Source organism: Phocoena sinus, chromosome 8 (assembly GCF_008692025.1).
Source record: "Phocoena sinus isolate mPhoSin1 chromosome 8, mPhoSin1.pri, whole genome shotgun sequence".
Lineage (NCBI taxonomy): Eukaryota > Metazoa > Chordata > Mammalia > Artiodactyla > Phocoenidae > Phocoena > Phocoena sinus.
Window position 1 is genome coordinate 66,169,240 of NC_045770.1, and position 26,857 is coordinate 66,196,096.

General features: G+C 34.8%; 1 protein-coding gene across 10 annotated transcripts in view; it reads left to right on the plus strand.

Annotated features, from left to right (window-relative positions):
- USP47 (ubiquitin specific peptidase 47) overlaps window positions 1-26,857 on the plus strand; it is a 122,117-nt gene that overhangs the window by 46,152 nt on the left and 49,108 nt on the right. For 8 of the 10 annotated variants that reach the window (XM_032639103.1, XM_032639110.1, XM_032639111.1 and 5 more), the window contains 7 exons: window positions 1,367-1,570; window positions 5,130-5,243; window positions 6,651-6,789; window positions 11,942-12,038; window positions 16,005-16,150; window positions 16,702-16,781; window positions 18,739-18,888. In XM_032639103.1, the coding sequence (XP_032494994.1) occupies window positions 1,367-1,570; window positions 5,130-5,243; window positions 6,651-6,789; window positions 11,942-12,038; window positions 16,005-16,150; window positions 16,702-16,781; window positions 18,739-18,888 (930 nt within the window). The remainder of the gene's footprint in view (window positions 1-1,366; window positions 1,571-5,129; window positions 5,244-6,650; window positions 6,790-11,941; window positions 12,039-16,004; window positions 16,151-16,701; window positions 16,782-18,738; window positions 18,889-26,857) is intronic. The other 2 variants (XM_032639105.1, XM_032639112.1) reach the window with 2 other exon arrangements.

A 26,857-nucleotide genomic window follows, 5' to 3' on the forward strand; every position in this document is an offset into this window, starting at 1 on the left:
TATTACCCTGCCAAACAAACAAAAATACCTTGTGGTGGTCCTGTCTTCAATACAAGTCAATGATAATAACTATTCTTATTTAAAAATGGATAATATAGAAGTAACAAAAGATTGAGGTTAATATTATTGTGTTTTTTATAAAAAAAGGTGAGAAATACATTCTTGTATACAGTACCAGTTTGTACAGTTCATATTTGTGCAACGCCTTTTATGGGGATAGCGAGAGGTCCCTCAGATAATGACTGCTGCCCTAGACTTTGAGGGAAAGCAAGAGATTTACATGATCAGATTTGCATATTAAAATACTGTTCTGGATTGAAGGAAGATGAGATTGGAAGAAGCTATTGCCAGGATCTTAAGATAAGATTCTGATTGCTGCAGGCAGGATTAAAGAGAAAAGGAATAGTTCAACAGATATTCAGATGATAGAAATGATAGAATTTAGTGATTATGTGAGTTGAAGAAGAGGGAAGAAATGAGGAAGGTACTCCTCTCTGGTTTCAGCAGCTGGTAGATGATGGTACCATTAATTGAGTTGGGCATTACAGGAGGAGGGAAAGAACTTCTTTCACCAAAGTGCCTGATGTAGCCCACTACTGCTGTGGAAAATAGGAAAAAGAGTCGTGTCCTTCAACAGCTTGAGGGAAGGCATAGCTTCTTTGAGAAAGTCTCCTTTAAAAATTTTTTCTCTGATTTATGTACTAGATAAAAAAGAATGAAAAAATTTGTGATCCTAACTCCCTTCTACATTGGTAATTGAAAAGTATTTTTTCCTTGCTTTCCTTTACCACTCTGCTGGCTGATCTATTTGGGTAAGCTTGTCAGCTCCTAACACACTGATAAATGGGGCTTTTGGACTTTTGGTCTGTGGGTACAACAAAGTAAAGGTCAGGATGCCTGATTGCTTTTATCCTTTAGTTATGGATTTTGCAATCTTAGACAATCCTCATTGCATTTCTACACAGTTCTCTTTCTGTTTCATCAGGAAACCCAGAAATGCTTGATTTGACTGTGCTAGCATAGTAGTGACACATTTTTAAGGATCAGATTTTGTTATTTTCAACTGAAAATTGCTCAAGTAAACTTGTCTTCATGGGCTTGTTGATCATTGATTTACAGCCTTAAAAGGTGAAAGCAAATATCCACAAGAGCAATGGTTGATTCTTAAATATACCTCAGTTTTTCCAAAACAAACATATATGGTGCTTTATATGTTTGACATATCCATTAGAATATATTTCAGCCATAAAACAGTAGTATTCACACAGAGAAAATAGTATTTTGTGGGTTTTTTTTCATTTAATCATAGAAAACATAATTATATATATATATTTAAAGATAAATAGTATATTTTTTTAAATTTCAGGTAGAAAATGCTGCTGAAGAACCAAGAGTCTTATGTATAATACAAGATACTACTAATTCAAAGACAGTGAATGAACGGATCACTTTAAATTTGCCAGCTTCTACACCTCTCAGAAAGCTCTTTGAAGATGTGGCCAACAAAGTAGGCTACATAAATGGAACCTTTGATTTGGTGTGGGGGAATGGAATCAATTCTGCTGATATGGTAAAACTCTAAACTGAAAGCATCTTCTCTTAAGCTGCTAATAATATTATAGTCATTATTGTTGTTGTTTTTAATAGTATACTAAATCCTGGAACCCTTCTTAATATTGTAAGCAGGACTATAGAGTCTGTGCAACTCGATATTTGGATCCTCTTCATCACTTTACATTCATTCTAGATTCAGCATTTGATTTTCTTAAAGTTTGCACAATGTCATTTCATTAGTTTTTTTATTCATGTAAGATGATTATCATAATATTGTGTCATCTATGGAAAAATTTCCAACATTTACTGAATGGGATATTCATTTTAAATATTTAAGTGAAAAAAGCAGGATATAAAATCATATGTATTTTATAATCTAATTTTTGGAAAAGAAGAGAAAATGTATATAGAAAGAAAAAAGTAATAGAAGGACTTACACTCCAATATTAACAGAGATTATGCACCAGATAGAGTGGTAAACACCTGAACAGGAAGGTTGGTGGTATCATGACTTCAGCTTCAAAGACCTCACAGTAAAGTTTTAGAGACAGGTATATCAAAAAATAATTACACTAAGATGTTTTATGTATTATTAAGTATGATTTACTAGTTTGCTGTAAGTGCAAAGAGGAGGCACTGACCAATTTTGCGTGGGAGAGTGGCAAAGGGGACTGTTGAGTTGGATCTCATCTGTATTTTAGAATAGTATTCTAAATAGTCTTTTTTCTTTCCTCTCAGTCCAAATTCACCCTGCATACGATTGTTAGAATTATCTTCAGTCATCTTAAATCATAGTACTCCTGTCACCTTCCAGTTTAGAAATCTTTAATGACTGCTCACTGCCCTGATTAAAAGTCATATTCCCGGGCTTCCCTGGTGGCACAGTGGTTGAGAGTCCGCCTGCCGATGCAGGGGACACGGGTTCGTGCCCCAGTTCGGGAAGATCCCACATGCTACGGAGCGGCTGGGCCCGTGAGCCATGGCCGCTGAGCCTGCGCGTCCGGAGCCTGTGCTCAACGGGAGAGGCCACAACAGTGAGAGGCCCACGTACCACAAAAAAAAAAAAAAAAAAAGTCATATTCCCTAAGTTAGCATTCAAGACAATTGGTCCTTTAAATCTAATCTTAGCTCTCAGATATTGGACTAATTTATTTTCTTAACACAAAATTTCATACTTCTCTATCTCCGTGTTTTTGCTTATGTTACCTCTTCCTGTCCTATACCATTGCTGCTCTTAAGTTTTCCAGGAAAATACCTTTAAAGGCAAATGAATGTGTATCCTGATCGTATTTGGAGGACATAGTTTTAATTGGCTCTGCAGAAGAATAAAAGGTGTTGGGTGTTGCTTGATTTGCCTTTAAAATTGATGATATTTTGCCTTCTATTCCGTAATATATTTATGATTTTTAAAAATGTAGAACTAGTGTTTTTAAATGGGAAAAGAATCTGAAAACGAATAGCTATATGTACAACATACGTATAATCGAATCACTTTGTTGTACACTTGAAACTAACCAACATTGTAAATCAACTATAAGATAAAAAATTTTTTAAAAGTGTACTTACAAAAAAACAAAACCGTAGTGTTTTAAATTAGCCAACTTTCCCCCTCTGAAATTGGGCAGTAAAATTGGTAGTCCAACAAGTTATACAAAGAGAAATGATATTTAATCTGAAACTTTGAATATTCTCTTTTACATTACTGTATAACTTCTAGTGTTGCCTCTTTTTCGATTTAAAGGATAGTTCTATACTGTCGGCCCAAGTCCTGTTTAGCTCTTACTTTTAAGAAGCCTTACTTGATGTTTCTTCATGCCACTTTAAAAGTAATCTTTCTCTTTGTTCTCCTATTGCACTTTTTATTCTGCTATGCCACTTATAGTCTTTTTATTATAGTTGTTATTCATTTGTGTCTTCCCCCTTGATAGAATATATTTTGATGTCTAGGACCTCATAGTATTAGTTTTGTATCCTCCAAAGATACTATCCCTAGGCACTCAAAAAGTGTTTGTTAAATTTACATCTGCTATAGTACTATGCCAGGATTAACTATTTTTCTTTCTTCAGCTGTGACTGTTCTTAAGTACTTAATTTTTGTGTCTTAATATGCCTACCGTACATTTCTATGAGTATACTCTTACCTGCTTACTGTACAATGCTGCATGTATGCTTCTTTGAAAACCTGATTCATTTATCTACTCACCATCTCATACACACAGACACACATTTATTGAGGTAAAACCCCTGTGTGTTTTAGCTGTATCATCTGATCTTTTATACCTGAGAGACGCTGAGAGATCTGGTTCCTGCCAGAGAATATAAGGGACCCAAAGATACCTTTCTTCCTTTCAAGTGGCTTCTCTTAGCTTCTGGTTCTCTGTCCTGTTTTTCTCATGGATTTCTAGATGTGATCCAAAGTGAGATTATATGTTTATTTTATTAACACTTATTTTGTGCTTACTGTGTAGCTAGTATTGTTCTGATACTAGACTTTATACAAATATAACCTCATTTAATCCTTTTAACCACACTGAGGTAAGTGCTATCCCAGCTTCATAGGTGAAAAAACTGAGTCATGGGGAAGTGAAGTAACTTGCACAGAGTCACACAAATAGCAAGTGGCAGAATCTCTTATAGTTAATTTTTTTGTCCTTAATACCTATGCTTCTATATAACATTCATTTTGTAAGAAATAAAGGCATCTCCATAAAGTAAGTCCTTCTAAGGAGATATTCCTCATGTCTTTGAAACATTAAAAACATTTCTTAATGAACAAAATAGTTTTAAGACAAAAGAATAGGGCATTCATCCCATCCCTCATTTTTCTCAACAGTGGACTGGAATGTTGGGTGAGTATGGCTTGGAGCATGCAAAGCTCTGTCTCTCATCCACCAACTAGAATGTATCAGAATGACAGCCAGGGTTTAAATTGCCTACCAGATAAAAGAGTTAGGTGAAGACTAAACATGTTAGATGTTTAGTTTTCAAAGGAGTGATCACTTCTATCACCCTGGGATCCTCTGAATCCTGACAGTGGACTTGAAATAGGTATCATTTACTAGGACAGGCTTTTCCTTCGAGGGTCTTTCTGAAGGTGCCCATTTTTCAATGTTACATAATTATTTGGGTTGGGTTGCTTAGTGTGTTTCCTTATGTGGGAATTCTCATTATATTCCTATATCAAAACATGTTTTTACAGTTTTTAGTGATATAAAATAATCTTTAGTTAATTTTCATGAAAACCCATTGAATACTATATTGCATACATTTTAGAGAACATCAAAACAAATGTTTACAATACTTTTTTGTGTAGTACTTCAGTTTTTTAGATGTTGGGAAATGTGAACAGCTGGGATACTTGTCAGTATATGCCCTGTCACTGGGCTTAGCCATCCCAGTTCCTGAATAGATGAGTTAATTCCAAGCCTAGATTAACAGAATTTCTCAGAATCTTCATTAAAAAAAATACTGTTTAAGCCCAATAATTGTAGATATGTGTCTATTTACATATTACTTGTTTTATTATTATAATTAATGTTTCTCATAATCTGAGATATCTTATTTTATGCTTGTAGGCTCCACTGGATCATACCAGTGACAAGTCTCTTCTTGATGCTAATTTTGAGCCAGGAAAGAAGAACTTTCTGCATTTGACAGATAAAGATGGTGAACAACCTCAAATACTGCTGGTAAACTCATTAGAAAGCCCTATAGTCATAATTTTTGTGCACTGTCACCTACTACTTGGGAAGCAGTTTTCCAAAGGAAGGAGGAGAGATGTGTTTTGCAATTTATGCATGATAAATTATTTTTCTGTTTTCTGTTGGCTTTGTATGTATGTTAACATGGTTACACTGGGCATCCATAGCACTTTGTGTATATAGTCTCTTGCCACACTGAGAATCACCACTAGAACAGGGATGGGGATGGGTCTAGGATCTCCTACTGTGTTTCAGTGGCCTTTTGTTTGGTTAAGCATTTGCTTGGTGGGTGTAAATCTTTGGCAGTTTTGCCCAGGTTTTCTGGTAGAGGAACAGAGCCCCAGAATTATCTACTCTGCTGGTTTTGCTCCTACTCCCCATCCACCACCCCCCCATTTTTTTTGGAATGACTAGTTTGTAAAGTCTATGCTTTATTTCTGTTCTTTTAGTGTTTGCTGCAATTCATATTTCAATAGCCTTTCCTGTCTGGTTCAGTGGCTTTAGTGATCGTCAAATCTAGTAACTCCCAATTTGAGAGAGATTCATTGAAAAAACCTGGTCTGATTTACCTTGCTGCTTTACAGACTGAGGATACTCAGAGTTTACGGACTTTTTCAGAACGCTTCTCTTTAATGAAGCTTTCCTCAGGAGAAGTTCTTCTGTTTGATGCTTTTCATTTAGAAGTCTGTTGTGAATTAGAATGCCTCTCTGGACAGTAGACAGTAATTAAACACAGGACATCCATACAGAAGCAATGCCAGAATATGTTCTGACTTTCCTTAATCTCATTGTTTATTTTTATGACATCATGAGAAGATTTTGATTAGTCTGACATTGAAACTAAGTTACCTATTAATTTGGGGATTCATGTTTTAAAATGCTTAGTAATTAGTCTTCAGCTCTTAATTGCTTGTGCTGATTTTATATCCCTTACTCCTTTTGGACATCTTCCTCATTAATAGGAAGTTTCTTATTGGAGACAATAGGAGACTATCCATTTCATTCAATACTTATTGAGTGTCCCCTACCTTTCAGGCCTACTTAGCAAGGGTGATGTAAAAATAAATGATAAACTCTGTCATTAAGGAGTTCACAATTGTACTCTGATTAATTAGTACCAGAAATCTCTCTCATGTAAACAAAATTTGAAAAAGAATTAAATAAAATTGAGAAAGTAAGAACTTTGGAAGGAGACCTAAGCATTTTCCCGAAGTGTGTTATATTGGGCATCTTTCAAACCTTCCTACAGGAAATAGTGAGGGTATATACTTTGAATGTCTTGGTGGTACCAGTAATGCCTTGTCTTTTTTTCATTGCCTCAGGAATTAGTATGCCTTTTTTCATTGTTTTAGCAATATTTACCACTCAGTAAATATTGGTTATGCTACATTTTAGGAGGATTCCAGTGCTGGGGATGACAGTGTTCATGACAAATTTATAGGTCCACTTCCAAGAGAAGGTTCTGTGGGCTCTACCAGTGATTATGTCAGCCAAAGCTACTCCTATTCATCTATTTTGAATAAATCAGAAACTGGTAAGATATATTATTGTTGTCGTTGTTGTATTTTCATAAAATCATAGGGCATTAATCCAGAGTAATCTTAGCAATCTCAAGCCTAATCTTCTCATTTTATGGATTAGAGAAAACAGACCCAGAGCAAGATCACTAGTTAGCAGAAGCAAAGTTAGAACAAGAATGTGGTTTCCCTTTCCCTCAACCCATTGTTATTTTTACTGTATTGTTACTGCCATTATTTAGTAAAAAATATTAAATATTGGATTTTGAAGGAAGACTTTTTCTGTTTGATAATTTTCTATCTTGAATTTAATCTTAAATTTTTGAAGTTGACTTCCTCTGGAAAGGAATGTATCTCCATGTGCATTGGAATAGACTATGGCAGATACTTTCATGTGGAAACAGATGGGCCAGGCTTATTTTATCAGAACTACTGTGTTATCTTCTAGTTTAATCTAATCATATAATTTAAAAATTCCTGTTAGCTTTTTTCTGAATATGTTTAAACCTATATTTTTGAACTTTTTTTCAATTTATTGAGCTAATGGAATTGCTTTATTTATGCAGTTTTATATTTATATATAAGACTGGTTAATTGCCTGAAAATATAATCTGGATACTTCCACATATCATTTTATCTTAAAACAACCATTTTCAGTAAGTAGTATTCGTGTTAAAAGAAATGGAAACAGGCTTAGAGAAGCCTTTGATTATATAGCTAGTTAATGGTATTTCATGTTAGGTATGGCTTCAGAGTGTTTACTCTTAGAACTGTAAAACAGATGACTGTAAATATTAGACACAAATATCTATTATAAAAAGAAAACTGTAGAGTAATATTGTAGATACTGTTTTAATGTGTTCTGTAATCTTCCACTTACTATATTTTGTAATTGAAATGTAGAATAATTTCCTCATAGCTAATCTTTTGTACAGGCTTAATGGTGTATTTGTTCTGAAAATGGTAAAAGCTGGTCGTGTTTGGTATTTAGGATCATTTATATCAATAGAACTTTTTGCAGCAAACTACCAAGAATAAAAGAGAATGACAAAGTATCTTTTCTCATTATACTGTCTAGAGTATAGTGACTCCCAAATTTTTATTTCTTTAAAAATCATTTTGAGATACTTGTTAAAAATGTAGGTTCTGAGGCATTACTCCTCCAAATACTAAGTTAGTTGCTCTGCAGTAGACTGGATAAATTGCATTTTTAAAAAATAGATACCCTAGGTTATTATGAGATAGTTGGAATACTTAGAGAAAGTTCCAGATTTAACAAGTCAGGATTCTTGAAATTTTTGCTGTGTATTCTGACAACCAACTCAGTCCTTATGCAAGAAGTATTTACAGAACTCCTACTTTGTGCTGAGTACTGTATGGCTCTCTGATGCCTGTAAATTCCTAGAGACTAAAGCATACTTTAAAAAAAAAGTTATCCTATAATACGAATGTAATACATGTTCATTGTCGTATTGTAAAATGAAAAAAGTGGAAATCACTGACAGTACTATTAACAGAAACTGCTTTAATGATTTTGCTTATTTTTGTCTTATCTTTCCTTCATCTGAATGCTTTTAAGAAAATGGGGAAATCATGTTGCGAGCAGACTTTTAATATATATTTTTTTGTGTAATACTATATGAAGAGCATTTTTCAATGTTATTAAATAGTATTTTAATTTGGGTTTTAAGTGGCTGAAGAATAGTGTTTCATTATATGATTTAGATACTTAAACTGTAATTATTACCTATTATGATGAACATACTTATACATAAGTTTTCATTTTCATCTGTGATTATTCCCTTAGAGTAAGTTCCTAGAAATTGAATTACTAAGTTGAAATTTATGAAAAATATTTTTAGAGGACTTTGATATACATTGCCATGTAATCATAGTTTTCATTCCCAACTATTGTTCCTCATACAGGTGTTTTCTCTACCAGTACATTTTCCTCCAGTGTTCTGGGGTACTGCCTTTGTGAATTAAAATAATCTGTACATGGGCTTCCCTGGTGGTGCAGTGGTTGAGAGTCCACCTGCCAATGCAGGGGACATGGGTTCATGCCCCGGTCTGGGAAGATCCCACATGCCGCGGAGCGGCTAGGCCCATGAGCCATGGTCGCTGAGCCTGCGCGTCCGGAGCCTGTGCTCCGCAACGGGGGAGGCCACAACAGTGAGAGGCCCGCGTACCGCAAAAAAAAAAAAAAAAAAAAAAAATCTGTACACATCCAAAGAAGCTGGGGTTCAAAAACTGTTCTTTTTAAAAAATATTTATTTATTGTTTATTTGCACCAGTTCTTAGTTGTGGCACACAGATCTTTGTTGCTGCATGCGGGACCTTCATCGTGGCACGCAGGATATTTAGTTGTGGCATGTGGGATCTTTTTAGTTGCGGCATGCGGGATTTAGTTCCCTTAGTTCCCTTAGTTCCCTGACCAGGGATCAAACTCAGGCCCCCTGCATTGGGAGTGCGGAGTCTTAACTACTGGACCACCAGGGAAGTCCCAAAAAGTGTTTTGTTACTGACTACTGAATTTGCATTTTCCTTAAGAAACTATTGTAAATGTACAAAATGTTTCTATTGAAAAATGCTCTCATGATTTCAACTCAGGGCTGTAAAACATTTCTCCATAATGCAGTGAGGCTGAGGACTTAACATATTCTTTCCTGTCTCCCTTGCCTACCAGCTGCTTTGGTAGCCAGCCACTGTTGATAGGAGATGGTTGGGGGTCGGGGGGACTTTAAGGAATAAGGAGTGGATTGAAGGCTGATGTGGACTCTCAGGTGATGAGAAACCACATGACTGAGGTATTTCATCATTTAAAACCGAGATATCTTTCCTTGGGCAGTTTCTTTCACAATTCTTTTTGTTTTATTTTATCTACTTTAGGATTTGGCCAGTTTCATTCTACTTCATTTGACCTGTTCGAGTTCTCGTTCATTTTTTGTTGGTTCTATTCAGGATTTCTTTCTGCATTTGCTCTCTGCAGAATGGCATGTGTTCTTATGTTCTTCTCCCTTAACTAGCTTGTACTTACAATATTGATTCATAACTATTTCAGATAGAGGACCCACTTGATAACATTTATCATTTGAAATTTGCTGATTTAGACAATGCATAATGACAAAAGATTTCTATTCAGTAACATTTTATCTTACTAATCTCACTAAAACCTTCATACTTTTAGAAAATAGTCGTACATTTATTTGAAACACTGTTCATTCTGTTTAAATATGGTGCTGAGTCAGGTACAAAAGACCATAGGTTTCTATATGATTCTTATTGCTAGTGGTAAAGTAAACAGCAGTGGCAAAAATTATTACTCCCTCCTTCCCTTAAACCCCTCCCCCGCCACCCTTTTTTAAGCCCAGGGAAGGGAAACAAAGTCATAAATAAATGATACATGATTGGTCTTAAGGTACACAAAGAACAATAGCAGTATTCATTTACCTTTTAAGGCTGCAGGTAGAGTGGTTGTCCCTGACTGTTGAGGAATTGGGGGAAGGAGATGGAGAAGAAGGGAAATCCCAGCCAGCCTCAGCTGAGAAGAATGTGCAGAACAATCTGGTCTCCTTGCTTGAGTGCTGTCGTTTATGGGAAAGAGTCCGTTTATATAACCTAAGAATGAAATAATGCTTTTTATTATTAATAATCAGTCCAGATATCTTACAGATTTGTGTTACTTGTAAGTCACATGCACTTCTCCCTCAAGTGCACCTGCTGCTATGCTAAGTAGTAGGATAGGTAGAGAAATCAGATTTGACCCCTCCCCTCACAGTCTGTTGGGGAAGCCATACAGGTAAATAAACAGTTATAGAACAGAGTAGGACAGGGTGTTGTGAGCACAACTCAGATGGGGCATGCTGGTTAGGAATTGAAGCAGTTTATAAGTATATAACAATGTAAAGTAAATATATAAACATATATACACATATATACATAGTATTCTTAAAGATGAAAGGCACTAGAAATCAAAGCTGGAACCTTAGTCCAGAGTGAACGATAGGTAGCTACTTGTTCTCTTCTTAGAATTGTACAAGTGCAGATAGCATGGAATCTATTCCTCTTTTCCACAACTGACCAAGGTTCACTGTGCATTTGTTGGTCCTTTCATCACCTTCATTAGCAATATAGTTTATCCACAGTGTTTACCATTTCTTAAGATATTTTTGTTAATTCTTGGGAAATTGACAAAGTATTTCAAAAAGCTTCAGTGAAAGCCTTTGGCATGTATTGAGAAAAGATTTACGTTTTTTTGAGATAACCAAGTCTTTCAGTATTAAGTGGGAGTAAATAAGTTTAATTATTAAGCAATGTGTTTACCACATTTTACTAAAATAATGAGGTATAATAAAATGATGAGGCTGATTTGTGAGCTATGTGTACCTCATAAACTGGGCCTGAAGTCTCCTTCAAAGGAGAAGTTCCGAAAATGTTCTCAACAATGGTAGCCAGTTCCAATTAGGTATATAAAACTAAGTACTTAAATAGTTCACTTGACTTTTGAATGCATGTAAGCTTCTCCTTTCCTTCTCCCCCTCTCTCGGTTCTCCCCTACCTCCATCTCTGAGTTCTCTTCTTACTTTAATAGTCACTCTTTGCATAGCGTGCTGATCTGTGGGATTTCATACTTCATGGGTGTGTTAAAACAGTGGAAGTCACTTTGAGTTTGTATACAGTGAATTTATCTCATGTTGTTAATTCTTGGTAGAAATTGGTTTATGGGGCCTGATGACTGGGATAACTGGTTCGGTACTGTCTTCATTTGTTGGGTATATATGATGTTTAAAGTGAATATGTTTATACTTTTCCATTTTAATACACAACTTTTAGATTTGGTGAACAAAGATGATTTTTGTCAAAAAATACTTTATTAAACATAACCCTCTTAAAGTTTTATTAAATGCTATGTAATATCCATGTGTATCTCTGAACGTATAGCAATATGTCCAAAGATCCTGACTTTTTCTGAGAAATAAGGTTTACATAGTGCACATATTAGCAAAGAGGTCTTTCTTAGGTGCTGTTGAAAAAATTGAAATAATTTCCAACTGTAACCTTAACCTCTCAATTTTTACCGTGTAGTAAACTCTTGTTAAGTTTTCTTTTCATTAATTTTTTGATGTAAATGCTGATTTATGTATATTTGTGTGTGCTTTTTTTTTAAAGGATATGTGGGATTAGTAAACCAAGCGATGACTTGCTATTTGAATAGCCTTTTGCAAACACTTTTTATGACTCCTGAATTTAGGAATGCATTATATAAGTGAGTATTCAAAAAAATTCTATAAATAAAATTGATTTAAGAATGAAAATATAGTTTTTAACTAATTAAGTCTGTCTTCCATCTTGCACTTATTTGTTAAGTTTGGGGCATCTCTCTTAAAACATACCTTGAGTAGTAAATAAGAAAAGGATCTTATGAGAGACAGCATATGAAAAATTTGTGGGGAGAGAGAATCAGAAGTGCATAGACAGCAAAAGGATAAAATTGATAAGATTTATGTTTAAGATAAATTATTGTATTTAAGCTTCCTCACTTTTAGCTTTAATGCCTTTGTGAAGAAATAAGTTATCTGTTTTTGGAGATAATCTGGATGTGTAAACCATATTCTTTTTTCCTCCACCTCTCAATTTAAGAAACAAAGTTGTCTTTTTAAACTTGCAGATGTTGTTTTTTAATTAAAATACAATGCAGCTGTTCCGGTGTTTGTGTGTGTGTGTGTGTGTGTGTGTGTGTGTGTGTGTGTGAGAGAGAGAGAGAGAGAGAGAGAATGTATTTTTAAAAGAATGTATATATATCAGATACTTTAAAATGCTCTATGGAGGAAGTCCATATTTAAATAAACCCTAAAGTCAGACATTTATTTTTATGAGTATCCTATTATAATACATTTAATACACTCTCACTTTGTGTATTTCTTTACAGTATACATAACTTATTTTTTTAAGACATTTTAAAGTACAAATAAACTGACTTTTTTCTCCTTTTTCTGTTACTTTTGAGTAACATCTTTGTAATTACTGTAAATATGTGTTTAAACTATTTTTGGAACTTTGATTATTACAAACAACATTATATTACCATGGCATTCATATGTAAGCTCATCATCTGAATTTACTTGTAAAAATTGGCCTGTTTTTCATTCAGCAAGTATTTGTTACCTAGTGTTTATATGCTAGGCATTTGGTAGAGAGAGATGAAGTTAGAAATAAGATCTTTGTTTTTAAGTAATTTACAGATCTCTTCACAGTAGCAATATATGTATGTATAAAATAGTTTAAATAACATTTAAGGATGGCTAAATACCATGAGAGTTTAGAGAGAAGGGAGATTAATGAAACTTGGAGAAGTGGCTTAGAAGAGCAAGTAGAACTTGAGGTAGGTCCTGAAGATAGGTATGGTTTGGCCAGGTAGAGACAAAAAAGAGGGCCTTGTAGACAGGAGGACTTTCAAGAGCAAAACTGAGTAATAGTAAGTGCTACCTAAATGTTTGTTATTGTTAGTTTGTATCAGGTACTGTTCTGAGCACTTGACATATAGACTCATTTAATTCTCATGGTAACTGTATGAATTATTGAATACATGCTGTTATCCACATTTTACAAAGGAGGTAACTGAAGACACAGAGAGGTTAAATAGTTTGCCAGAGGCCACACTGCTAGAAGTAGCAACCCACTAGATGCCAGAATTTCCATTACCCTGTTCGACCTGTATTGTAGTTGATGCCACTAAGTGCGATATATTGCAGGGGCCTCTAGGAGATCTGCTTAAATGGAGTTTTTGTCAGAAGAAGATGGAAGATGAGGTTAATAGATGAAATCTAGAGATTGTCCTCAAAACTAGAACAAACTCAGTAGTCCATGATAATGTGCCTTCTCTGGGGAGTGTTACTTAGGAACAGGGATCCCAGGAGCTTAACCATGAGTTCCATCCTGGAAGAGGTCCGTAAACATATAGCTCTGTGGAGAAGAGTAAGAGCATAGCCAGATTGATTGATTCAGCAAACATATGTTGCACACTTATCGTGTGCCAAGCACTCTTTTAGGCACAGAAATTACAGTGGTGAATAAGACAGAGTCCCTCCATTAGACCTTCTCTAGGTCAGCCAATAGAATGAGCTCATTTCACAGTCATGTATGCCATGAAGAAAATCACGGCAGTATGCAAAGAATAACTGTCAAGACGTAGAGTGAGTAGTTAGGGAGGGCCCCTCTGAGGAAATACCATAGAATAGACTTGACAGGAGTCAGTCCTGTGAAGATACAGGAGAAGAACATTCAAGGCAGAAGAAACCGTAAGTGCAAAAGCCTTTGATGAACAAAAATCCATTGTGACTGGAGCCCAGTGAGTGGAGGGGGAGTGAGAGATAAGATTAAAGAGGATGCCTTAGAGATTGTAAAAAGAGAATGAAGCTTTTTGCAGGTGGGGAAACAAAGTCCAAGAGCCTGATGGTGTTTCATAATGTAGAACTAAGGAAGGAATGGCTCCTTTAAGAAGCTGGACCTCGCTGGGCTACAGACAGGGTAGCACTAGCATGAAGGATAGAGTTCTGTTTGTTTATTTTCTTCACTTGCTACATAACAGCCGGAGAGAACCTACCACTTTAGGTGTGTAGGCATGAATTATGGAAAATTTCAAAATATTAAAAAATAGTGAAATCGTATAATGAATCCCTCTGTACCCATCACCCAGCTTTGGATATTATCAACTCATTATCAATCTTTTTTGTCTATAATCCTCCATTCTGATTATTTGGAAGCACATACCCAATCATATCATCGGTAAATTATATCTCAGGTCACTGCTAAGATTTCCCTGATGGCTTCATAATATCTTTTTTAAACATTCTGTTCAAATCATGATCTAAACAAGGTCTGTGCATTGAAATTGATTGATAAGACTCTTAACCTAGAAATGCAAACCAAAACTACAATGAGGTATCACCTCACACCGGTCAGAATGGCCATCATCAAAAAAAATCTACAAACAATAAATACTGGAGAGGGTATGGAGAAAAGGGAACCCTCTTGCACTGTTGGTGGGAATGTAACTTGATACAGCCACTATGGAGAACAGTATGGAGGTTCCTTAAAAAACTAAAAATAGAACTACCATACGGCCCAGCAATCCCACTACTGGGCATATGCCCTGAGAAAACCACAATTCAAAAAGAGTCACGTACCACAATGTTCATTGCAGCACTATTTACAATAACCAGGACATGGAAGCAACCTAAGTGTCTGTCGACAGATGAATGGATAAAGGTGTGGCACATATATACAATGGAATATTACTCAGCCATATTGAGTTATTTGTAGTGAGGTGGATGGACCTAGAGTCTGTCATACAGAGTGAAGTAAGTCAGGAAGAGAAAAACAAATACCATATGCTAACACATATATATGGAATCTAAAAAAAGAAAATGGTTCTGAAGAATCTAGGGACAGGACAGGAATAAAGACACAGATGTAGAGAATGGACTTGAGGACACGGGGAGGGGGAAGGGTAAGCTGGGACAAAGTGAGAGAGTGGCATGGACATATATACACTACCAAATGTAAAATAGATAGCTAGTAGGAAGCAGCCACATAGTACAGGGAGATCAGCTCAGTGCTTTGTGACCACCTAGAGTGGTGGGATAGGGAGGGTGGGAGGGAGATGCAAGAGGGAGGGGATATGGGGATATATGTATAGGTATAGCTGACTCACTTTGTTATATGGCAGAAAGTAACATACCATTGTAAAGCAATTATACTCCAATAAAGATGTTAAAAAAAAAAAGACTCAACCTATTAACTTTTAATCCCCTTCGATCTTTTTTCCACATTGCAATTTATTCCTTGAATATCAAAAACTGATGGCATTTGTTCTATAGTTTTTCACAGTTTGGATTTTGATGGTTGAGGGTCATTTAATATTCTGTTCCCTGTATTTTTATGAGTTAATAATTAGGACAAGAATCTTGACCAGATTCAAGTTCATCAATTACTTTCAAATGACCTTTGCCTTTTATTCATGTTGCCTTCTTATGTCTTTTCTTGTGAAAGTCTAACTTTTTTCTAAATTTATGCATTAGAGAAAGACTAATGTTTCATTAGATATTAATAGCTTCAGTTAATATCCAAAGCCCTCAGAGTTAACATCTTAACATTTGTTATGATAATATTAATTATGCTTTAAAGAATAAAGATATTTTGTAGATAATTTGCAAACATTTCATTTCAATAGGTGGGAATTTGAAGAATCTGAAGAAGATCCAGTGACGAGTATACCATACCAACTTCAAAGGCTTTTTGTTTTGTTACAAACCAGCAAAAAGAGAGCAATTGAAACCACAGATGTTACGAGGAGCTTTGGATGGGATAGTAGTGAGGGTACCAATTCTCTTATAATGATAAGTATTTGTAATAGTCAAAGGAATTCTGAGACCGTATTATAAACAAATGACACATATTAACATCTTAATTAACTTTACCTTAAACCTTCTGATTGCTTTTTGCTTGCATTTAAAAATAACTTATTTTTAAAATTTAAGCTCTGAGGCATAAATTTTTGATCAATTAAAATTTTCTTGTAAAGTAAGTTTGGTTATACTCTATTTTTATGTACTCAAGCTAAAATTTTAAAAGGGTGTTGGCTTAGATTTTTATTATCATATTTCTTGACTCTACAGTGAAAAATAACAAAAATAGCAAATATTGTAGCACTATAGAGCATATGCTATTTATAAAGTGATGAGCTCTTGTGATTCTTTTCCTTGTGATTGCCTTTTTATGACTATAATGTATATTTTGTATTCTTCTTAAATTTAGCATTATTTTACTAGACTTTTCCATACTTCTGACAATTTGCTTTTAAACAACGAGTTAATGCTACATTACACTAAGTTAATAGCTCTTTTTAATTAAATTTTATCTTAAAATAGCTTGGCAGCAGCATGATGTACAAGAACTGTGCAGAGTCATGTTTGATGCTTTGGAACAGAAATGGAAACAAACAGAACAGGTAATTTATCTCTCAGGTTGAGGGGAGTGTTTTCTAATAAATTATTCATTACCTTACAGTGACTTTATTCTATTGGAATGTTTTAAAACTTGGGCATTAGTCCAGTTGTCAAAGTACTGACAGTTTCCTCGTCTTTAAAATAAGTTGGGCCCTGTGATCTAGATGATCTCTTTTTAGCTAAGAACTAGGTAATTCATACATGTGTGTGTGTTTTGGGGATGATTTTTGGACAGTATTTTCAGATATTTGCTAAGTAAATTAGATGGCTTATCTGTTACACTTTATAAAGCATACATTGTAAAGTATATTCATCTAGCATTACCTTCTTTTTGACCAGTCAGATATAGGCATGCTTTTGACACTTAGGATCCTTCTTAATCTGACCCTATTCTTCTTATCCAGTGGAAGGAGGAACAGGTTAGAAGTGGGAGAATATTAGATATATCATTGGGGTGAGACATAAGGCTGAACTGGATGGGGCTCAGGACTCAGTACAGAGGAGGGTTTATGCTAGGTGTAGTGATAGAAGATCACTAGGGGTAAAAAAAGGGGAAGAATCTGGAAGGTAGCCTGGAGGATCTACTCTCTGATTGGAACTATTATGATGGCTTGGACTAAAGATTTTCAAACTAGATTGTGATCTATTCACTTATGAAATCAATTTAGTGAATCAACACCAGCACTTTAAAAAAAAGGAATAAAATTGAAAAGTATAAGAGAAGCATCACATAAGTAAGGGTAAGTATTGTTTTATGCAACTTTTGTTACAGTTATATATATTGAGTTGCGGTGTAAATTATTTTCTTACTGTGGATTGCTATCCAAACTGCTTGAAAAACACTGGATTGAAACACTTATAAATGCCCTCTCAGGTAGAGAAGACATAATCAAATATAACTGGGGCAGGTGAATGAAGAAAGCTTCATTAAATAAATAGTATTAGAGTAGACAGTTATGGTGGATCCTAATTTGAAGGCTTATGAATTCTAGATACTTGAAGAGGTATAAATTTATGAAAGAGGTAAACTGTAATATGCTTTCCCTCTTATCTGTTCTTAAGAGATATTGGAAAAAATTTTAAGTTCATTTAGTGGTCTAGTTTCTCTTCATTATAGGATTGTATTTTCATAACTTTATGTAGATGGTATTGGGGTGTTTCTTTTTCATAGGTCTGAAGGTACCCTTCTCGTTACATCCCTATGTGGGTCAACACTTCTATTAAGACCAGCTAGGGCGTTCCTTCTGAGCTCCCAAGTTTGGGTACAAGAATCTTGAGACAAGACATTCACATAGAGGGTCCTTACTTAGGGAGTTACCTGCCTCCTTTGAGCCAGAATAGCCCCAGTTGGCTAAGTTTGGGGAGTAGGTGAGAGATCCATTCTTTTAGGTGAGGATATTTTGAGGGAGATGGAGTTTAAGATTTTTTTTTCAATTTCTGTACATTTAAAAAATTACAGTATATTTTTTCTTAAAATTGTTTTATGTATATTACTGAAAGTTAAAAAGTTTTATTTGTACCTTGAGATAGAGGATATGATTTTAGGAATCAGAATATTGCGAAAGTGGTGGTAATATATGTAAAGCTATAAAAGTAGCCAGTTGTTTAGCTGTGTGATTATCAGTATGCCTAAAATAATGTTATGATGTATTCTCATCCTAATGAAAAGATAATACGGGGCTTAGTAGTGAAATCAGTAATCAACTTATCAACAAAACACATTTTAATAGTGGGATTTTTAGTAATGTGAGAATTGAAATAATTTTTGCACATTCTTATTTTGTTTTTGTTAAACCTTTATTTTTTTCTGTAGAATTTAGATTAGATAAATCTTAAAGCTTTCTAGAACTTCAACAGTAAGAATCAATATCCTTTTGAAAATCATTCTAAAAGGCATAAAATATTGGTAACTTACTTTTAAGGAATGCTTTATAAAATATAAATGTTCTTATTTTTTAGGCTGATCTTATAAATGAACTGTATCAAGGCAAGCTGAAGGACTACGTGAGATGTCTGGAATGTGGTTATGAGGGTTGGAGAATCGACACATATCTTGATATTCCATTGGTCATCCGACCTTATGGGTCCAGCCAAGCATTTGCTAGTGTGGTGTGTACCTTTCAGCTGACTGCTTGTGTATCCATACACAGAATACATAATAGCACAGTGGTATAATATATCCTAAGGTAAGTATCATCCTAGATACACCTTCTTGGGTTGTTAGACATTCCTGCATTTAAACTAGCAAGATCTAGAAGATTTTTGACCCTTCAGTGAGTCCTAATAGTGCATGTATAAGAGGGGAAGTATATGCAAATATACTGCCTCATGGCTCAATCTTTTATTCTTTCTTAGAGATGACTAGATTATTTTACTTCCTTTTTTTTTTTTTAAGCTCTAAACAATCTATTTTATGAATGGTACTTTTTTTTTTTTTTCTGGCCTTGCCGTGTGGCTTATGGGATCTTGGTTTCCCGACCAGGGATTGAACCTGGGCCCTTGGCAGTGAGAGCATGGAGTCCTAACCACTGGACCACCAGGGAATTCCCTGTAAGTCTACTTCTGTGATTTTTTTTTTTGTTTTGAGGGTATTGTTTTGTTCCATTGGAAAAATAACCTCTGGTTTTTTTGACAAACAGAGGCCACATTTTTTAAAGAAGCATCCCTATTCTAAAATTTAATTTTAAAATGACCCAGGTATTATATAACCACAGATAATTTGAAGACTCAGAACTATATATAATTAACTTAGTTACTTATATATTGAGTATCAAATTGGGTGATTAAGATTTTCTCATTCCCCCTTTTGTTATCTATTTTTAACTGCGTTTTGATAATTTTATTATTGCATTTTATTCTTATGTTTGCGTATTGAATTGCTTATACAAAGGGAGAGTCTTGGAAGGAGTTAATTTGACATTTAAAATTAGAGTTCAGAAACATTTATTTGAACCTGTTATGAGCCAGGGGAAACTTTCAAAGCTAACTAAGATATCTGAAAAAGTAGAATTTCATCATGATGTTGCTTTGGATCTTACTTATGCTGCAGTCAAGCCGATGGTGGCTGCAGCTAAAATCAGTGTTCTTAAAGCTAGTCCATACTTTAGCCTCTAAAATAGTGCTACAAGTATGGTTTAGTACTCTGGCCTCTAGGACAATTGATGCCCTTTCTTTTTTTCTCCTATTTTTATATGACTTAAGGAAATAATCAGCAAGAAGTTATGGAATCAGTTAGTGGGGATCCAAAGGAAAAGACTTTCTGGATAGTGGAAGATCAGGCGTCCTTTGCTCCACTGTTTTTCAGTCAGCTTCCTGAATAGATTTGAAAAATTTTGTTAAGTGCTTAATAGTACCCTTTGTAAACTGCCACTCTGGGTATATGAGATTGGCATTGCTTTGAGTGGCTAGTTTTATTTTTCATTTTTGTTTTGTTTTTACTTTATTTATTTTGACAGTTTAAGGTAGAAGTGACATACTGAAAAATCATTAACATATGTGTTTCAGTGACTTACCTCCTAGCTTATTTTAAAATATTGGCATTTCTTTAACAAAATATACTAGTGAAATAGTCAGTAGTCCCAAGTGATGTACACTATTTTTTCTACTTTATTTATGAAAGTATTTTTTATGTAAGATTTTTCACATATATGTTCAGTTTAGTTTTTCCTTTTTTTACATATTTATTGAATGTTGAGAAAGCTAGTTTTATTTGTGTTATGTTGGAATCTAATATTTGAGTATTCAACAAGTATAATTGCATAGCTAAATCTATATGTTGTAATTTATTCACCTGCTGAATCGTCACCACTCTCTTCAGTACATTATAGACATAGCAGTGGAATGATTTGGAGGACATTTTTGGAGAAGTGAAAAAAGTCACATTTCTAAATGAAATTCTCCAAATTCTCTTCTGCACTGATACATGGATGACGGTGGTGGTGGTGGTGGAGATTATTCAGTGGGAATTGGAAGTTACAGCTATGAAGCTGTTATGTGAGCAGGTTTATAACACACATGCGCTAATAGGGCTTGCAGAAGGGAACCTAAACCTTCCTAGACTTTGCTGGAATCTCTTGAGGGAAATTGCAGCAGGTGAAACTACCCAAGATAGGGGTTCTAAGGAGGATACTACCTTCAGAGAACTTTAGTTAGAGGTAAGTGGTTTCCCTTTATTTTCTGAATTCAAACTTATAACCTACACTTGTTAAACTGCAGAAATCATCATACAGCATCTAAATTTAGTGTTATATCACTGCTTGCCATTGTGTATTTTGTTAGTTCTATGTGTTTTAAAAAGAATTTGGTATAAATGTGGATTGTAAATGTCTAGTTAAAAGAAGCATTATAATATCTCATTCAAACTCGTATAATATTTGGCCTTAATTTGAGTTGAACTCTTTTAAAATTTATTTTTCTACTTTTATTAAGGGTCTCTGGTATGTTTGCCGTATTGGCTGTGTATACATATACACATAAACATACTTGAATACATGCACACATATATACACACATTTACTTACGTACACATACAACATTGATGGTTATATGTTCTGCTTATTATATATTCTGTTTAGTGAGCCATAATACTATAGTTATGTGTGTTCCATGAGGTTAACACCTGGTGTTTAATTTCAGATAATTAAGTGTGAAGTTCTGTTAAAAATGAAAGTTGTTTTTTTAAACTTCATCTGAAACATCCAATTTCTATAGTTGTTTTATCTCCATGTTTTATCTCCAAACTTGAGAATAATATTTAAGGTTAAATTAGAATGGAGTTGCCACTTAGTTAATTTATCATTATAACATCTGTAATCAATTTTCATGGTTATTTTTCACCGTGATTGATAACAGACTAGTTTTTAAGTAAGTGCTAGGAATCACATATAGTTTTTTAAAAAGCTTTTCATCCTAATATTTCTTTGTTGAATCATTTCTTAGTTATTATAACTATAATATTTATTAAATTTCTGGTCTTCATTCTACCTGGCCAAGTAGTGAAAAGGGTTCTTCTGGCATTCTGTCTCTCAGATTGAGTTCTATTCAACACTAGTCTCCAATGAGATTTAATAGATGTTTGGGAGAAGGCTTCTGATTAAATAAATATGGGAAACTGTGTAACTGTAATTCTCTTTGGGAAGTTTACAGTGCATATTTAATTTTAAATGCCCTGAGTGTTCCTGTAGTAGAGAAATTTGTTTAACTGGGTTTAACCAATCTTATATTTTCTCTGTGGGACATGTCAGTATTTCAAGAGACACTAGGATTCTAAGGAACATATTTTGTGAAGCTCTGCATTAAGGTGATTTAAGGAAGTCTCTACTTTGTTACATTAACATTTATGTCCTTGGGACCTTGGGGGGGGAGTGAGAATACTAAAATATATGTTATAATTTCCTGTTGTTTTACATAGTTTGTTATTAATCCTGAAAGATTATATTAATCTTTTAAAAAAACTTGATTCTCAGTAATTTATTAGGTAATTACAACCTTTTATTTTCACTGATTAGAGCTATCTGCATAAAACCAATCTCTCTGAACTTTATAATCAAAGAAACCTTGAATCTGCTCATTGCCAAGCATATTTGAGAATGTATTATTATAAGAAGATACTCCTAAATACATTCTAATGATACATAAAAATTGGAAATATTTTTATTGGTGAATTATGAAAACATTTCATAAACAAAAATGATATAGCCTCATGTTTGACATTAGGGAAGCTTTTCTACTTAATAGTAAATTTTATTTATTTTTAAATTTTTTTAATAGTAAATTTTAAACACTATCTTGTTATAGATACCCTTTGTCATGTATTTACTGAATTGCTTATTCTGTGGCAGGCACTGTTCTAGAGCATTTATTTTAGGGTAGTTTTATTTTCTTTTGGGATAAGTACATTTAAGTATCTGTTTATTATGACAAAATGTCTGAAATTGGATTTAGCTGTATAGTTCCATATAGTGTCTTTGGAAAGATCAGATTATGTACTTGTTCCCTAAGTAAACACAATTTAACTATCATTTTAAAGTTTTGAATAGAAAATTGTTAAATTCATAAATATTTACAAAATCGTAAGTGTTCCAAGTATTTAGTGTACACAAGTTTATATCATAAGTGCTACCCTGATTTAAAACGTAATTTGAACATTCTTATATGGCTGGCTTAACCACATAACTCATTTGGATGGTAGAGTAGTCCAAATTTGTCCAAATATGTAAGTATCACATAAAGAAAACTCTCTTCCACAGACTCTATCCTCATTTTTCCAGGAATTTGTGTGGTTGGACGTAGTGGGAACCAGTTTAAAAAGTGGGGACTTCTGCTTTCAGGATGATGGAGTAGATGTACATTGCCCTATTCCTCCCGCTAAAACAACTGAAAATCTTGAACATTATATATAAAATAAACATAAGAAGACTAAAAGGTGGAGAAAAGGCATAAAGACTAGGGACCTCAGGATTCAAGGAATGACATGGGGTGAGTTCCCTGGGTTTTCTTTTTGCCTAATATATCCCAAACTTGAAGATGATGGCAGGCTGGAAATAGCAACTGACACAGACTAGTAAGCCTGCTCTCTCTAGCCAAAAGACTAGGAAAGACAGAAAAGGTAGCCAGTAACTGCTATGCTCTAGCCAAACACTGCAGAAAGACTATGGCCCCAACCCTAACCCATGCCAGCCAAGGCTGAGTGGGGAGCCTAGACTTCCACCCTTACGAAGTTGTAACAAGGCTCTCCAACCCCCTGCTGGGGTGATTTCAGAGAAGATTGAGTAGGGAGGCAGGAGTTTCTTCCCTGCTCGACAGTACTGAACCTCCCCACTGCCATTCTCCCTTTCCCCTGGTTAACTGTCATTAGAGACCATGTGGGGAGCCTGGCCTTACACTCCCACCTAAACAGTAAGGAGGTGCTCCTTTCCCTTCCCACTGGAGTAATGTTAGAGGAGGCCTAGGTGAGAGTCAGGACTTTCACCGCTTCCCAGGAGTAAGGAGGCTCTCTCCCTCCTACCTGTGGTGTCAGTGGAGGCCACAAAGGGAGCAGTAATGAGATACTCCTGCTGTCACAGCCCAGGTGGTGTCAGCGGAGGCTTACTGAGTAGCCAGAATCCCTACCCTTGCCAGCAGTAGTGAGGAACCCCTCCCCACCGCCAGTTTCAACATTGGCCAAGTGAAATTGGACTTCTACTCCCACCTGGCAGTAACTGGGCAGGAACCTTTTCCCCAGCTGGAACAGTGTCAGAGGAAGCCAGCTAAAGTGGAAGATTTAAAATAGGGTCCAGAATATCGTAATACCCACATATTAAGATTTCAATTAAAGAAATCATTCTGTATTCTGAGAACCAGGAAAATTTCATTTTGAATGAAAGAAGAGAATCAAGAGACATAAACACCAAAATAACAGATGTTAGAATTATCTGACAAATATTTTAAAGCAGGCATCATAGAAATACTTCAGTGAGAGTTCCTAAACCCACTGGAAACAAATGAGAAAATTGAGAGTCCTGGGGAAGAAATAGCAGGTATAAAAAAAAATGAAATGGGAATTTAGAACTGAGAAATGCAAGAACCAAACTCAAAAAGTTAGTGCATAGGCTCAACAGCTGAATGGAAGAGACAGTGTATAATCAGTGAACCTGAAGATAGAACAATAGAAGCTACCCAATCTAAATAACAGAGAAAATAGACTGAAGCGGGGATAAAGATCCTCAGGGACCCATGGGACTATAACAAAGGGTCTAACATTTGTGTCACTGGAGTCCTGGAAGGAAAGGAAAAAGAAGGCAGGGCTAGAAAAATGAAGAAATAATGACTGAAGACTTCCCAAATTTGGCAAAAGGCATAAAGCCACAGGTCCAAGAAGCTGAGCAAACAACATAAGCCAAAAGAACTTTACATCAAGTTCAATTATAGCTAAACTTTTGAAAACTAAAGACAAAGAAAATATCTTGAAAGCAGTGAGTGAGAAAAGGTACTGTTTCTACAGGAGAAAAGCACTCTGATTTCTCATAAGCAGATTTTTCATCAGAAACTATGGAGGCCTGAAGGCAGTGGCATATTTTTGAAGTGTTGAAAGAAAAGACCTGTCAACTAGAGTTTTATACCCAGTGAAAATATTCAGGAATGAAGGGAAAATCAAGACATTCTTAGATGAGGGAACACTAAGAGAATTTGTCACTAGCAGACCTACCTTAAAAAAATGGCTAAAGAAATTTCTCTAAATAGAAAGGGAATGATAAAAGGAAGGTATATTGGAACATTAGGAATGAAGAAAGAACATAGTAAGCAAAAATTTGGGTAAATACAGTAGGCTTTCCTTGTCCTCCTGAGTTTTCTAAATTATGTTTGATAGTTGAACCAGAATTGTAACACTGTTTGATGTGGTTCTAAATGTACATAGAGGAACTATTTAAGACAATTATATTATAAATGGGAGAAGGTAAAAAGACATAGAGGTAAGCTTTCTGTACTTCACTTGAACTGGTAAAAGGATGGGACCAACAGACAGATAAGTTTTGTGTATGTAATGTAATACCCAGAGCGACCACTGAAAAAGAGATAAACTCAAAAGCACTATAGATAAATCAAAGTAAAATTAAAAAAAATTTTTTCGGTCATCCACAGGAAGGCAGAAAAAATAAAACAAACCAAAAATTTTAAATAGCATACTTATTTACATGTAAATGGTCTAATTATACCAAATAAAAGGCAGAGATCAGCATATTAGATTAAAAAAAAGTGACCCGATAGTATGCTAGCTACAAAAACTCCCTACAGTATATTGGTATAGGCAGGTTGATAGTAAAAGGATTGAAAATGTTATACCATGTAAACATTAATCAAGATAAATGAGGAATGGCTATAATAATATCAGGTAAAGTAGACTTTGAAGCAAAATTACTAGAGACAGAGAAGGGCATTATCTAATGATAAAAAGGTCAATCCATCAAGAAGACAGCAATCCTAAATGTGTATGTACCAAGTAACAGAGCTGCAAAATACATGATGTGAAAGCTGTCCTACCTGAAAGGAGAAACTGACAAATCTGCCATTATAGTTGGAGACTTCATGCCCTTCTCAATAATTGATAGGTAGAATCTCTAGACAGAAAATTAGCAAAGATATGGAACTTAACAGTACCATCAACCAACAAGATCCAGCAGACATTTATAATATGGTCCACTCAACAACAGCAGAGTATAACATTCAAGTGCCTGTGGACTACATACTAGGGTAGACCATATCCTGGGCCATGATACAAACCTCAATTTAAAAGAATTAAAATCATAGAGTATATGTTATTCAGCCACACTGGAATCAAATTGGAAATCAACAGAAAGATAAGTGGAAAATCACCAAACATTTGAAAACTAAACAACACACTTAAATCCATGAGTCAAAGAGAAAGTCTCAAGGGAAATTTTTTTAAAAATACTTTGAACCGAATGGAAATGAAAATATAACATGTCAGAAATTTTGAGACACAGCTGAAGCAATACTACTGATAGGGGAACTTAGAACACTAAATGCTGCCCTTTAGCAAAAATTCTTAACATTAGAAAAAAGAGGGATTGTTTTGAATCAATAATCTAAACTTCCACCTAACCTGGAAAAAAGAGCAAAAGAAACCCAAAGCCAGCAGAAGGAAGGACATAATAAAGAAAAGGACAGAAATCTGTGAAATTGAAAACAGAAAATTAATAAATGAGAGCTATTATTTGAAAACATCAGTCCGATTGACAAACATTTAGCAAGACTGACAGAAGGGGAAAAAAGATAAGAAAAAATTTTCCGGTATTAAGAATGAAATTAGTACCCCTACAAACCTTGTAGATATCAAAACGATAGTAAGGGACAACTCTGCAAACATAACTTTGATAACTCAGATGAAATGAGCCAATGCCTTGAAAAGCACAAAGTACAACTCATCTAATATGACTTGAATAGCCCTATAACTCTTAAGATATTAAATTCATAATTTAAAATCTCTTAGAAAGAAAATCTGTAATGGATTTTGGAATGGTTTCACTGGAGACTTGTACCAGGCATCTTAGCACAGTGAACACCAGTTCTACACAACCCC